The 15,154-nt window shown below is 57.5% G+C and overlaps 1 protein-coding gene across 1 annotated transcript; it reads right to left on the bottom strand.

Annotated features, from left to right (window-relative positions):
• Positions 1 to 2,194: 2,194 nt before the first annotated feature.
• Positions 2,195 to 9,595, bottom strand: LOC113982740 (sodium-dependent serotonin transporter-like). Its single transcript, XM_027711217.2, has 13 exons — positions 9,421 to 9,595; positions 7,586 to 7,720; positions 7,257 to 7,476; positions 6,937 to 7,075; positions 6,572 to 6,706; positions 5,838 to 5,941; positions 5,436 to 5,563; positions 5,226 to 5,338; positions 4,880 to 5,011; positions 4,682 to 4,781; positions 4,377 to 4,477; positions 3,084 to 3,251; positions 2,195 to 2,402 (listed from the first exon to the last, which is right to left on the bottom strand). The coding sequence occupies exons 1-13, from the start codon at positions 9,593 to 9,595 to the stop codon at positions 2,322 to 2,324; spliced, it is 1,731 nt and encodes a 576-aa protein (XP_027567018.2). The 3' UTR covers positions 2,195 to 2,321.
• Positions 9,596 to 15,154: the final 5,559 nt, after the last annotated feature.

Raw genomic sequence — 15,154 nt, 5'->3', positions numbered from 1 at the left:
GCTATTTAGCCAAGAGTTAAAGCAAATAACGTTGGGAATGACAAGCCTAGCCCTGAACAGCTACACCAGGATCGGGTGTTTCTGCTCAGAGGCAAGAACATGCCAGACCCCCTCCACCCCCCCCACTGCTGTGGTGAGTCACTGAGCCTTTGCCTTTGGGCCATTTTTGATCGGTTTGGATTGGAAGGGACCAGAAAGCTCATCCTGTTCCAACCCCCTGCCACGGACAGGGACACCTCCCACTCGACCAAGTTGCTCCAAGCCCTGTCCAACCCCCGAGACTCAGCGTTCAAACAAGGAACTGAAATAATGGGAAAACAAACGTGGCTGTGGTGTGACCGAGCGTGTGGACCTGCTCCTCGGACGATGTTCTTGTGCTGATCCAGGCCCCGCGCGCCCACATGCACCAGGGATGCTCCCGAGCACATCCTGTAGGATCATCCTCGCCGAAACGCTGCAATTTGGGAGTATGGGGCGTTGTTCCAGACCCTCCTCACAGCCAGCCGGGTTTGCTGCGAACACGCTGCCGGGAGCTCCAGGAGCCCGTTCGCTGAGGGCTGGGGTGTGACTTCCAGCCCCTGGACAGGCCCTCGCTCAAAGCAACGTCACGATGGAGCCACACGATGCAGCGCGGGACGAGACGGGCGAAAAGCCACCCCCGCATGGTCAGGGCATCGCCGGCGGCGGCGGGACAGCGGGTACCACATGGGAGAACCGGACGGGACCAGAGCAGGGGTGGGACGGTGGGTACCAGACGGGAGAACAGGTGGGATGCAGCATTCCCTCGATGCCCCGGCAGGTCCCGCTCCGCTACCGCCGCCGCACGGGCCGGTACACGCAGATGGCCATGAGGATGATGGTGAGCAGGAGGGCGCTGAGGATGCTGCCCAGCAGCACTGCGGCGGGAAAAGAAACAGCGTTAATTAAACACCGACAACTCACTCCCGAGCCCCGGACGGGCTGTGCCCGGTGGCCCCCCAGCTCCTCACCCAGGTTCTGGTGCTGCAGCACCGCGTAGGGCCGGCTGCGCTCCGCCGGGCCCGGGGACAGCGCCCAGCCCCGCGCCGCCGACAGCCCCATCGCGACAGCCGCGACACAGCCCGGCCCGAGCGGCCCCAGCCCCGCCGCCCCCCGGGCTTTGTGCGCCAGGCCCGGCCCTGCCCCTTCCTGCCGCCCGCCCCGCCCCGGCTCCGGCCTTCCGGGGACCGGCCGAGGGATCGGGAGCGGGGTCGGGATCGGGAATGAGACCGGCTGCGCCCCGCGTGTCCGCCCCGGCGCGTCCCTGAACCCCCGAGTGCATCTCCCCCAACCCCGTGTGTCCCCCCAGCTCCGTGTCCCTCCAAGCCCCGTGTGCCCCTCCAGCCTCCGCCGCGGTGAAAGTGAGTTTTGGAAGTGTTTAACTGGCTCCAGGGCGCCGAGGAACGTCGAGGCTGCACTGGGAGCGATAGGACGCGACTGGGAAGCCGCGGCAGGTGGCTGGTTCACACCAGTCCAGGGCTGCTTTGCCCCGACCTAGAATTTGGTTTTAAAACGAGATACGTAAAGGTCTTTCACTTTTCAAATGCCGGAGGCTGCCAATTCTCCGGATGCCCCCGGCTCAGCCGGGATGGGATGTCAGGAGGCACCGACCTGCCCGGCTGAGGCAGCACCTGCCGAGACCCACCCCAGGAACCCATCCCGGGGCCTTGGGGTCCAGTTCCTCCGCTGGGCCTTGGACCATTGTAGCAGAACAAGGTGTTGGTGTGTCAGGACAGCGGCAGCCCCCGTGTCCCCCAGCCCAGCCCTGAGCTCAGCCACGCACGGTGCTCCATGAACACAGAAAGGTGGGCTCTGGCTCCTCTCCCTCCGAGCATCGAGATCAGCTTTATTTTCCGTGTCACAGGACAGCTACAGACATGCACTGCTCCCACCCGCGGGTCTGCACAGCCAGGCCGTGGACATCTCCAGTGAGGAAATTCCTCCTCTGTCTGTGCTGGAAATCAGGGTTCTCCTCCAACCCGGGGAGTTTGGCCCCTTGGCCTCCAGCCCACAGGACACAGCAGTGGGTTCCAGTCTCCCTGCAGTGAATCAGAGGATTCCCTGTGGTGGGTCCTGTCCTCCCTGCTGTGGATCACAGGTTTCCCTGACAGAAGTGAGAACAGGCTCCAGTCTGCCAGGACGTGCCAGCGGTGTCACTTCCACTGGGATGCTCAGGCACACCATGGAGCTGCTGCTGCTGGCACCGGGGCAGACAAAGAGGGGCAGTTTGTGGTGAGGAAGGCAGTGGCAGCTGCTCTCCTGCTGCCCCAGCAGTCCCTGTGTCCCCCGGCCACGCTGGTGCTCTACAGGATGGGTGCCAAGCCCACCACCTCTGCCCGGGGGGCTCGCGTGGTCTTCTCCGGCCGGATGCAGACGGCGAGGCGCTGAGGGAGAGAGCAGGAGAGGGAAAACACAGTGGGTTTCTGTGGGGAGAAGCGGCAGGCCCATTGAGCCCCTAGAAGTTGAACCCCTAGAAGAGTACAGTATACTGGATGGCATAAGACCGTTCCCGTGAGAAGCAGAGAAGCTAATTAACCATTCCCATGAGCAGTATGGCCTTGAGAAGCAGGGAGTTAATTGGCAAGTTGATAAGTAGGTTTAGGGAGGATAGAGATGTGCAAGGACAAAAATGTTGGCTATGTTCATGGTGCAGGTGCACGACAATGGTATTTTGTAGAAATTATATTATTTACAAAAAAGTGTGTGAAAAAATGTGGGCTAGCTTTCCTAATAAAGGATGCTGCTGCGCTGAGGCTGCAGACAGCACTTGTCTCAACTTCTTGTGCAGTGTGTGTATGTGTATGTGTGTGCTTTTCTATATCGACCAAACCTAACAACTACGACAACTACACTGCGACAGGTTTCCTTCCTGCCATGAAGCCACGCTCCTCTGAGCGCTTCCCAGGCAGCTCTCCCGGTGGGATTTAATTGCCATATGAACAAAGATGCTGAGGACACAACCACCTGCCCAGCTCCCTGACCCTGGTCTCGGGCTGACCCGAGCAGGGGTCTCTGCCCACCCCAGCCCACCCAGGAGCCATGAGATTGCCCATCCTGCTCCTGACCTGCTTGAGAGACCCCGGTGTCCAGACGAGCTTGTACACCATGTAGAAGGGGATGCAGATGAAGGACGATGCTCCGATGAGGTGTCCCACCGAGGTGCTCCACTCAGGGTACTGGTAGTCAAAGAGGGTCAGGGGTGGCTGGTCCAGGAGGGAGCTGATGACTATGAACTGTAACAAGCGGAGCAGAGCTGTGAGGGACCTCAAATCCTGTGAGCAGGTTGGGCCCCTCACCCCAAGACAGACACTGAGGGGCTGGAGCATATCGAGAGAAGGGAATGGAGCTGGGGAGGGGGCTGGAGCACAAGTCTGATGAGGAGCAGCTGAGGGAGCTGGAGGGGCTCAGCCTGGAGAAAAGGAGGCTCAGGGGGGACCTTTTCCCTCTCTACAACACCCTGACAGGAGGGTGGAGCCAGGTGGGGGTTGTGCTCTTCTCCAAGGTAAAGAGTGACAGGACAACAGGAAATGGCCTCAAGTTGTGCCAGGGGAGGTTTAGGACATTAGGGAAAATTTCCTCACTGAAAGGGTTGTCCAGTCCTGGCACAGCTGCCCAGGGCAGTGGTGGAGTCCCCATCCCTGGAGGGATGTAGAAGCCATGTGGATGTGGCACTTGGGGACATGGGTTAGTGGTATCCTTGGCAGTGCTGGGGAATGGTTGAACTTGATGATCTTAGAGGGCTTTCCCAACCCAATTGATTCCATGATCTCCCCAGCACTGATGGCAGCTCATCCCACGGGTTATCAGGTTAAGGGGGTGGAACAAGATGATCTTTAAGGTCCCTTCCAACCCAAACCAGCCTGTGATTCCATGATCCTATTAACACCATCCGTGTCCCACTGCTCCCCCTGCTCTCCCAGCCACGACAGGCCAGCATGGACGTGTCAGTGCCGTCTCCCAGGCTCCCCCCCTCGCTGGGTGAGGGCTGGGGGTCTTTGTCTAACGACCCCCCATGAGACAGTGGCCTGTGAAGGCTGAGTGTCCCCGTGCTGAAACAAGACCGTTTGCTGTCTCCTTTGATGATAATACTCCTCTCTTAATAACCAGGGCAGAGTGCTTAGAGTCATAATTAATCCTCACAAGGCCTCTTCTCCTGCAGATCCAGCGAGATTAGACCCCTCTGCCTCTTGCCAACAGCAGCCTTTGAAGTGCCGGGGGAGCTGGCATTTCAAAGGGGATGGATCCAGCCCTGTGCATGGAGATGGACCTGAGGCCGGCCCTGCCAGGGATGCCGTGGACCAGGAGGATGAAATGAGGCTGCACTTGACCTGTCTGTAGTTCTGGCCGTGGATACTCACTGCTAGCAAGGCAGGGCTGACAGCAACCCAGCACAGCTTCCAGAACAGCCCTGGGGTGAAGCCCAGCATGGCTTTGACATCGTGGGAGAACCTCTGTATCCCTGCCAGAGGAGAGAGCTGTCACAGCCCCACTGGGCACGTGGGTACAGGGACACTGACAGCCACATGGACACACCATCCATCCCCTTTCCAGGAGTCACACACAAGCTTCTGCCCCTCAGTCCCTGAATTTACTCACCTGCGTAGGGTTACACACCTGTGTAGGTGCCCATGGGATGTTTTCCGTGACAGAGGCAGTTTCTTACCGTAAAACCAGGACACAGCTATGGTTTCCAGGAGCACCACTGCCAGGATGGAGCAGCCAGCACCGAACTCCTCCAGCAGCTTCACCACGTAGGCTCCCCCCTGGAGTAGCACGAGGAGGGAGGGTGGCTGCAGACCCCATGGGGGTGAAGGAGTGGGAGTGTGGGGGTCAGGGATGGGGCTGTTTCAGTGGTACTCACATAGGTGAGGGTGCTCAGGGAGCCCAGGAAAGAGACTGTGATGAGGCCGAGGACAAAGAGCTCCCGTCGCCCGGCCAGGAGCTGGGGGTACTCATCCATCACGGCCGTGATCACAGCCTCCAGGCCCCCAAACTGCAAAGGAAATGCTGGCATGGGGTGGGGAAATGGGATGTGGGGACAGTCCTGCTCTCCAAGAAAATCCACTCCCTCCATGGCAGAGTGGGGATGTCCCATCCCATCCCATCCCATCCCATCCCATCCCATGCCATCCCATGCCATCCCATCCCATCCCTCATCACCCTGCTGGGGACATGGCTGGGTTGCCCCTTTCCGCAGAGGCACCTACTGTGCTGTCCAGCCCCAGTGTGATCACCATCAGGAAGAAGATGATGGCGAAGAAGGTGGATCCCACCATGTTGGCAATTGCTTCAGGGTAGGTGATGAAAAGGAGGCTCGGCCCTAGGAGGGGACACTGGCTTGGTTGGCTGTCCCCTGGCACAGCCTGGGGTGTGGGCGGGAACGTGCTTGGGGAAGGTGCTGCTGGAGGGATGAGAACCTTTATCTCTGGCTACATCCTCCACCTCCACGTCCCTCATCTCAGCCATGTAGCCCAGCACGGTGAAGATGACAAAGCCTGAGAGGAAGCTGGTGAGGCAGTTCACTGTGCTGGTGATGAGAGCATCCCTGGAAGGCAGAAAGTAGGGAGATCCCCCCCTCCAGATCAACCCTCACCCCGGTTGAGCTGCTCTGGCCACCTTTCCCCCCCCCTCCTTCCCTCTTCTGGTCCCTCACACCAAAATCATCAGTGAAATGGGGAAAGATGCTCAGCCTGCAGCCACAGGGACCAGGAGCTGTTGGGATGTGGCCACGGGGACCAGGAGCTGTCAGGATGTACCCCTGCTGCAGCTATGCCTGTGCAGCCCCTGTGCCCACCGGGGCCCGTGGCTGCAGAACTCACCGGTAGCAGTTGTTGTGGAAATGGTTGTAACTGGCCAGGGCAAGGAGTACTCCAAATCCAGGACCCAAGGAGAAGAAAATCTGTGCAGCAGCATCAACCCAAACCTGGTGGGAGAAGCAACAGGAGAATGGGCAGGGCAGGGGGGCCTTGGGGCTGGGATGGGGCTGGGAGGTGCCCCCTGGTACCCACGGCATGGACACCCCATGGCACAGGGATGGGGGCTGTGTTGGCACATGTGTCCAAACCTCATCTCCTGCCTGCCTCACCCCCCCAAGGAATGTCACCAGGTGGAGGGAGCTGGTATCCACCCTGGGGTCCTGCAGCAGCAGAATTAAGCAGTGTCACCTGTACTTGCCCGTGTCTGGAGGGGGATGGAGTTGAGGGGAGCCCCAAATCCCCATACCCACTCCTGCCGGCAGGTTCGGTGCTGGCAGCACGGCCCTCATTACCTCTAATGAGAATTCTCAGGTGCTGCCTGGTAATTACCCACAGGAAGCCCATTGTCAGGCTGGGGCGAGAGCCCGGCACAAACAAAACCCGGCGAAAATGAAATGGGTGATTCAATTACGGATTTACATTTCCAAGAACCTGTCCGGGGCACCTTGTTTCTGTGGGAACAAGGCCCCCATCCCCTGTGGCGGGGCCAGACCCGTGGGCAGGGGTGGGTGGGTGTCCCAGGGAGGGTGTCTGTGTCCTGCCATCCCTGGGGCAGTGTGTCCCCCCCCTGCACTCACCGCGGTGCTCAGGAGTTTGCCCCAGTCCGGGCGCAGGTAGAAGACGACCCCCCTCCAGGCGCCGGGCAGGGTGGCCCCCCGGATCAGTAGGATGAGGAGAACGACGTAGGGCAGGGTGGCCGTCACCCACACCACCTGGGGGGACAGAGCTGTCAGCCCGCGGCGCCACCGAGCACCCAACCCCCTGTGTCAGGCACAGCTCACTCGGGGTGTCCTGAGGGGCAGGGGCTGGGGGGGAGGGAGGTGATATTTTCTCTTCCTGCAGTCAAGTGAGTTGCGAAACCCCCACCTGGTGATGGGTCCCTCTTGCCCAGGGCTCTGGCATGTCCGTGTCAGGGCAGGGCTGCTGCTGGAGCCCTCCTTACCTTCCCAGAGGTTTTCACCCCTTTCCACAGGCTGAAGTAGACGATGGCGAAGATGAGGAAGAGGCAGAGGAGCAGCTGCCAGTGGATCTCCCCTATGTCGTACAGACCCCTGGATTTATGGATCTCCAGGACCTTCCTCCTGCAGGCAGGGATCCCCACGGCCGGGGAGCAGGATCAACCCCGGGCAGGCAGTCCTGAGCTCCCCAAGAGCATTCCCACCTGACAGCCTACTCCCAGGCACCTGCTTCCAAGCAGCAGACCCAAGTGCCTCCACAGGGACATGCCCAGCTTTAACACACCATCCACATCCGTGGACTTACGTGTAAAACTCCTCGGCAGGGGACCTGGAGAAGTTGGTCCAGGTGACGTTGCTCCTGCCGAAGTAGTTGGTGCAGTCAGGGGTGTTCCAGGGGTTGTCGCAGCTCGCCCAGGGCAGGGTGCCCGAGAAGGACGAGTAGAAGTAGTAGAGAGCCCAGGCAATGATGGTGTTGTAGTAGAAGGAGACGTAGAGGCCGATGATGCAGATGGCAAATCCGATGCCTGGGAAAAGCCAAGAGCAGGCTCAGCCCCTGGGACACGTCTGTGGGGAGCGGCACTGCCGGCATGGCCCTGCACCCCAGCACGTGGGGCCTGGGCTGGGGGCTCTCACCTTTAAAGATGGGGCAGATGCGCTTCCAGATGGGGATGGCTCCTGTCCTGTGGAACTGCCCCAGGGCCAGCTCCATGTAGAAGAGGGGCACCCCTCCAAAAACAGCCATCAGCGTGTAGGGGATGAGGAAAGCTCCTGTGGGGAGGGAGCAGAGCAGGGTCACCACCGGGCTGCGAGGGGAGGACCACGGTATTGTCACCTTCCTCCCTCACGGTGCTGCCCCAGTGCAGCACGTCGGGTTTGGATGTGTTTGTGAGATGCTTTGGAAATGATCTGGGGCTCAGAGATGAGAGACCCTGCTTGGAGTCCCAGCTTCTTGGGCTTCCCAGGACTCCCCCTCTGGCCAGGATGGTACAAAGAGCCACACAAACCATTGGGGTGCAGGGGAAGGGACTCCAAGCACCCCTCAGGTCTAGAAGTATTTTGGAGAAAATCCCACTGAATAGGCACAGCCACCCCAAGACGCATAATTAAGCTGTAATCTGCATTATTCATAACAATCTCATTTTTACCAGGGCTACACTCATACCCCATGGAGGTTTTGGAAGTGGAGCCGCTTTCCGAGTTCTGCTGGGACTAGTTAATTTAACCCCCACGGCTCCTCTCTCTGAGAGCCCTCTGTGTGCATGTGATGTGGCATCCCCAGCACCCTCAGCATCCCCAGTATCCCCAGCATCTCCAGCATCATCTCCAGTATCCTGAATACCCCCAGCATGCCCAGTATCCCCAGTACTCTCAGCATCCTCAGTATCCCCAGCACCCTCCTGTATTCCTCCAGGCTGGACTGGCCCAGCAGGGCAATGTTTTCTCCAGTGTTTCCCTTCCAGGCAGGTCCTGGGCTGTGGGTGAGCCCAGCACTGGCCATCCTGGTGCTCCTGTTCTACAGGGACTGTGGCTGTAGTCCCCCAGAGCCGCTGCCTGAACTCCTCACCCTCCTGTGTGTGGGGTGGGTGGAAATCCCCCACCCGATCCACAGCCACACAGAGGGGCTCAGCTTTGGTCCCAATCCCACAGGAGCAACTCACAAATAACTGTGCTTCAGTGTGGGCACCTGGGATCCACAGTTTTGCCTTGAGTATGGAACTAATTATCTCTTTCTAATTTTCCCAAGCAGTAGAGGATGTTCCCTGAAAGCTGACTTTGGCAAACAGCACAAAATTCTCATCCCTCCTTTTTGATTTCCATGTGAGAGAGGTTTCTACCCTGCTCCATTTAAAGCAATTTATTTAGTTGTCATTTACTGAAAGATTTTTCCTGCACTAAGCTTTTGTATCTTCATTTTCCATTGATCCTTCACAGGCTGAACCCCCTGGAGCCAGGGCTGCTCATGGGGTCCAGCACTGCTGCCCAAGATCCACGGCAGGAGGGTGGGATCCTCATGAGGATGATTTTAAACCAAGCCACCCCAAAGGGCAGCTTCCCAGAGTCCCATGATCATAGAGTGTATGAACCTCCCACCCCAAATTTAGAGATCTTAATCCTTTATCGTGGTTTGGATCGGGCTAGTTTTCCCTTTGTGATCCTAGAGCTGCTAACACACTTCTAGCCCCCTTGGGGAAAGGAGGGAAAGACACCAGGGAAGAAGGGAAGGACCCCAGGGAAGGAGGATGGAGGGAATGGAGGAGGATTTTGAATGAAGAAAGAGGCAAACAGAACAGAGAGAGATGTCAGGAGAAGTTGGGTCGGTCTCTAAACCGCCCTGTCCAGAGCAGAGCAGCTGGAGACAAAGAAAGAAAAGAAACATGGAGTTTTTCAGGGTGGGAAAGACGAAAAAATGAGAAAAAAGATGTCTTTTCTTCAAAAGAAGACTTAAATAACCCCAGTGGTGTCCTTACCCCCTCCGTTCTGGTAGCAGATGTAAGGGAACCGCCAGACGTTGCCCAGATCGACGGCAAATCCGATGACCGAGAGGAGGAAATCCATCTTTTTGCTCCACTTGTCCCTGGGGTGGGTTTGAGGGTTCAGGGGTGCAAGGCTGGCAAGGGGACCCGGGCAGGGCTGCTCTGCCATCCTGCTGCCCTGGCAAATCCTGCAGGATTCAGGCTGAGCAACTTGGGGCCGGGGAGGATTTTTCTGTTGCTGATGACAGATCCGAGGAGGGGAGGGTCAGGCTGACTGCGCTTCCCCACCTCCCGCTGGAAACCCACGGCACGGAGAGCAGCCGGCAGGGAAAGCAGAGCTCTGATCAAAGGCAGGAGGGGAGAGCAGCCCCCGAGCAGGGACCAGCCTGACCCCGCAGGGACCACCAGCTTCACCCTGTGGGGACCCACCTCACCCCGTGGGGATCAGCCTGATCTCGTGGGGACCAGCCGGACCCCACAGGACCAGCCGGACCCCACAGGACCAGCCTCGCCCTGCGGGTCCCATCCCCTCAGTACCTGCTGGGTGTATTTGGTAGCTGGGCTGGTGAAACAGGACCCTGTTTCCTCCTTCCTCCTGAAAAATCCTTATTTCTCTGTCCCTGGTGTTTTGCTGTTACCACTCTGCAAATGATGACACCAGACCCACTGGAGGAGGTGACCACTCATTCTTGCAGGGAAAGATCAGGAATTCTGGAATGGTTTGGGTTGGAAGGGATGTTTAAAGGTCACCTTATCCATCTGGGCTCGCTGGGTCTCTCTAGGGTGTGAATTGTTGGGAATAAGCCACATGAAATTGAAATAACTTTCACAGCTGAGCTGTGACCAGGAGGGAATGGCAGTGTCCCCAGAGCCACCGCTCTGCCCTGTGTCAGTTTAACAGCAGATTTTACTGCAGTGATACATGCTTGAGCACGGGGTCACCGGGTGCTCCCAGGGCTCTGAGGGGCTCCAGCCCTGACTGTCCCAGCCTTTCTCATCTGTAATTAAAAGAAACTCCAGGAAAGACCATGAGAGCCGGAGCTGGAGCTGCGGCTTCAGGGCCAGGGTAAGCGGGTTGCTGTGACGACGTGACGCAGCTGCCTGGTGTCTGCCCGGTGTCTGCCCAGCACAGGAAGCCTCTGGACACTGTTAATCCCTCAGGCACACACATGGAGACCCGTTAGAAACCTCCAGTTAAAAACACATTTATTTTTTTGGTGCGTCTGGCCCCGGCTGTTTGGGGTGTCATAGAATGGAATCACAGAATCATGGAGTCACTGAGGTTGGAAAAGCCCTCTAAGACCATCAAGTCCAACTGTTCCCCCAGCACTGCCAAGGCCATAACTCACCCATGTCCCTAAGTGCCACATCTGCACACCCCTGGTTGTGGAGGAGGAGCAGGGGACATGGCTCTGCCAGGGGACATCATCCACCGGCTCCTTGCCTGCACATGACCCTGAGAGCCCTGGGAAGGGGATTTTTTCTCCTAATGAGCCACCCCACCTCACTGTGTGCCCCTGGGTGTCCCCTGACCCGGTGTGGGGAGCACGAACTGGGGTGCCCAGCCCAGGGCTGCCCCCTCCCAGTAGGCAGGGACGGGTGTAGGTTCTGGTCCCATCAATCCCCACACTGGGTGGGCTGCACTCTACAGGCTTCTCCCTCTGCGCTGGGAAGCCCAAAATTATTGTTCCTTTAACATGAAATTATTGTTCCTTGAACACCTCTCCTTTCAAATACAAGTTTTCTGCTTGTGGGTTTATGAGGAGCAATGAGACTTTACCCCAAGTGAAGGGGTTGGGTGGGAGGGTGTCAGGGTGGTCTCTGCTCTGAGGGGAGAGTGAGTGGAGGTTGGGGGCGTCCCACCACAGCCAGACAGAGCCCCTCCACCATCAGCCCCCCTCTATGAGCCCCAGTGCAGCTTTCCCTGAGCCAAGCCCCAGCACACAGGTGAGGGACAGTTAATCTCCTGCGGTTTATACAGGATTTGTGTCACTCCTGGGACTTTGCAGAGCTGTGGATTCCAGTCCCAGTCCTTCAGCGCGGGTGTGGAGATGAAAGCCAAGGCTGTGCTCAGCAGTGGGGGCTGCGGGGGCTGCCAGAGGGGCTGCCCTTGTCCCAGGCTTTGGGATGAAGGTGAGAAATCCCTGCTGCTGGTGTGATCTGCCTGTGAGTGTGCCAGGGGAGCAGGGTTTAACACCCTGACCAAAGATCAGCTCAAGCATAAATGACAGAACAGAGGCAGCTGGTGCCATAGCAGCTGTAAAAAATAATAGATAATAGATAATAGCATTTTCTCTTTGCTACCCTTCTTTTCTCTGGGTGGTTTACATGGAATGGCTCTGTGTAACGAAGGGGGAGACCCTCCCGTGCCCTGGTCCTGCCTCTGCTCAGGAAGGCTCAGCAGATGGACTCAGTCACTGCCATGTCTGATTGAAGGAGCTGGCTGAGGGGTCTGAGGGGACCTGTGGGGGTCTGTGGGGGTCTGCAGGGGTCTGTGTGGAGCAAGGACACCCTCAGCACAGGGTGCTGGGTTGAGACCGTTTTCCTAGTGTGAATCTGGCATCGTTTAAAGCTGAGCTACTTTGTCTCCTGAAGAGCCCCCTGTTTTCCCCACATTAATCTGTTAAATCACATGGGATGTGCTTTGTCCTCCCACCTTGGGCAGAGCTGGGAGTGCAGGAACAGTGTGAGCCTGGCACAGCTGGAGCTGTTCCCACAGCAGCTCCAAGCTGGAGCTGTGCAGTGCTTTGCCAGCACAGGGATGTGCCCGTTGCTGTCTGAAAGCTCCCTGTGCTGAGGCGCTGCCCAGTATCTGTTTCCCAGGCACCACTGCTGCTCCACTCCAGCCCAGGGATGTGCTGCACCGTCAGTTCAATACCTCCATCCCTGACAGATCCCCCAGGTCCTTGCTGGTGAATGAGCCATGAATGCTCCCAGTGCTCCCATCCTGCTCCCCCAGCTCCCACCCTCTCCTGGGGCTCCAGACCCCCCACCCGTGCCGCCGTCCCTCCGCAGCGGGTCAGGGCCACGCTGTCAAAGCAATGAGGGCAGAGCTTTGAAATCTCCGTTTTGTTTTAGAAGCTGCAAGGTGGAAAGAGCAGTGCAGGTTCTCAGGTTCTCAGGGCTACTGGAGGCGGGAGGAGGGCGGGGGAGAGGTGTCTTGGGGAGATCATGGAATGGTTTGGTTTGGAAGGGACCTTAAAGCTCATCTTGTTCCACCCCCTGCCATGGGCAGGGACACCTTCCACTTAACCAGGTTGCTCCAACCTGGCCTGGAACACTTCCAGGGATGGGGCAGCCACAGCTTCTCTGGGCAACCTGTGCCAGGGCCTCACCCCCCTCACAGGGAAGAATTTCTTCCAATAGCTTGCTGTCTCAACACAGACACACTCCGTTTATTTCTGCTTTTTCCTGTTATTTTCCTTACTCAAAGCTCAAGTGACCTTAGATTGAAAACAGTTTAAATCCAGCTCAAATCAGATTTAAATTTGAATATCCACTGCAGTAGAAGTTGTTTCAAAACACCACAATGACTTGATTAGCAGATTGCTTTTATCCCACCTGCTCATCTGTGCAGGGAAATGCAGAGGAGCAAATTGTGGTCTTAAAACAACTATCCTGTTTAAGCTGCAGAGGCAGTAGTGGGAAGTTTAATTTAATTAGCATGATAATCAGAGATGTAACTTAATCACATTAAGTATAGATCAACGTGCTCTCATTTAAGCTCTCCAGGCTCCAGAAAATAAGGGCCAATCGTCTCCCACCTGTCTTTAATCCAGGGAGAAGAATGTTCCAAGAGAAAGGAATCAGCAAGGCTTGGGGAGAGTTTGTCCTTGTGCTTCTTTCAGCTGATTTTTCCCCAAAGGAAGGTAATAAATTAGCAATTTATTACCCCTGTGTAGCAGGGTTGCTCCTGGATGGCAGGTTTAGGTCAGATGGTCTCATCCTGGGCTGGAGAAGCTTCATAGAGACTGGAGCTGTGCCAGGCTGTACCTGACATGGTGCTGTGCCCAGCTTCTCAGGAACCTGGCACCTTCTCTGTGCCAGCATCCGCAGGTATGCAGAGCCACAGCTCTGCTCTGCCCCAGGGGAAATTTCAGGCCAGGGGAGCAAGTGAGCTGCCTCTGCCCTGGTAATTACACTCACTGCTATCTCATGGTGCTCCCACAGGGTGTTTGATGAGGCCAGGACACATCATCATGGGTATTTATTAGTGTGTATTAATTGCCTGTCCAGGCTGTAGGGCCTGTGGTCACCAGTACATGACAGGCAGGGTGGCAGAGCTACAAGCACATCTGGAGCCCCTGGTCAGGGCCAGCTCCTGACTGGGCTGTGGATCTCAGGTCAGACCAGGAAAGCCTTGGGCTCCTGTGTCTTTGGTCCTTCTCCTCCCACACCCCTTTTTAGGGGAAGGGGACCCCATCCACAGGGTTCTCCATGGACAGACCCCTGGCAAAGGCTGCTGGGCAGAGGAGATGTGCTGGTGCAGCTCGTGAGAGCGGCACTGGACTTGCTGCCCTGGGGGTCCACAGCCAGTGTCCATAAGGAGCAGAGCTGCAGCCATAGGGACAAACCAGGCACACAGTCCCCAGCATGGCACAGCAGTCCTGTGTCACTTGCAGGGAGCCCAACCTTAGGCCAGGGTGAATCCCTGGGCTGGGATCAGAATCCTGAGGGTCAAGTCAATGCTCAGTGACTGCAGAGGGGAGCTGTGACCCCCACCAGCAGCACCCAGAGCTGTCCAGGCCAGATTCCCATGGATCCTAAAATCTTTCTGGGATCTATCTGGATCAGGGATCACATACTCCCAATCAAGCTGTGCCTGTTGCTGCAACTTTGTAACATTTGTGCTGCCACCACCTTTGTTAACAGGAAATAAACAGCAAAAAGCAAACAGAGGACACGGAAATAGGTTTTCCGCTACAAGGGATATGGCCCAGGTCTCCTCCAGGCCCCTGTAAAGTACAGAAGGGAGTGAATTCAGATTAAGCCTGAGCCGGGAGCTCCCTCCTGTTCTCCTGCCAGTCCAGGTACTGGAGGGGACCCATTGGGAGCATCATTCCTGCTGTCTCCAGAGCCACCAAGCACCAGCATGGAGCGAAAGGCTCCGAGGCAGAGGGTGCAGCTCAGCTCTGGGAGCAGCGGAGGAGATCACGGGGGGCTGGCAGAGGTGGGAGCACATCCCTGCTGTCCATGCCAGGATTAGTCCCAATGGCAGGGATGGCCAGTGGGGCTGTGCCAGTGGCCCTGTGCCCACATGCAGCACGGCCGGGCACTGCTGCCCTTGCAATAATGTATTTTGTAGTTATTGGAAACCGGACTGCAGAGGAGCTGGGATGCTGTTTCTATGGAAATGTCCTGGAACACCAAATGAGGAAAGAGAAAAACAGAAGATGCGTTAATGGAGCTGCGGGAGGGCCACTTTCTGAGGGGCTGTGATTTTGAGAGGAGGAAAAGGGGGTCTCATGACTTGGTCTCCCCTGGTCCCTAGAGTGTGCCTGGATGGTGTGGGGCTGTGAGCACGTGGGTGCTTCCCCCTTCGTGGGACTCTCAGAGCCCTGAACCCCTATCCAAGGATGGACACTGCCCCAGCAACCTCGTGTGCAGGGACACCCCGAGGGCTCTCCCTGTCCTGTGTCACACGCTGCCGTCCCCGGGCACCTCGGGGCCCCTCGGCCTCGGGTGACCTGGGGCCTGGCTGGGGGGAAAGGGGTCCAGCTGGGAGGTG

Source organism: Pipra filicauda, unplaced genomic scaffold (assembly GCF_003945595.2).
Source record: "Pipra filicauda isolate LSUMZ 115617 unplaced genomic scaffold, ASM394559v2 scaffold33_size4404698_pilon, whole genome shotgun sequence".
NCBI lineage: Eukaryota > Metazoa > Chordata > Aves > Passeriformes > Pipridae > Pipra > Pipra filicauda.
The sequence above is the reverse complement of the archived record's forward strand: the minus strand, read 5'-3'. Positions and strand labels throughout refer to the sequence as shown.

What these genes read in the sequence shown, in the direction of transcription:
- LOC113982740 (XM_027711217.2), bottom strand. Translation starts at nt 9,595, where the DNA reads ATGGCAGAGCAGCCCTGCCCGGGTCCCCTTGCCAGCCTTGCACCCCTG. An exon ending in GGGTGAAAACCTCTGGGAAG is followed by an intron (nt 6,707 to 6,936) that starts GTAAGGAGGGCT and finishes CTGTCCCCCCAG; the next exon opens with GTGGTGTGGGTGACGGCCAC. An exon ending in GCAAACTCCTGAGCACCGCG is followed by an intron (nt 5,942 to 6,571) that starts GTGAGTGCAGGG and finishes TTCTCCCACCAG; the next exon opens with GTTTGGGTTGATGCTGCTGC.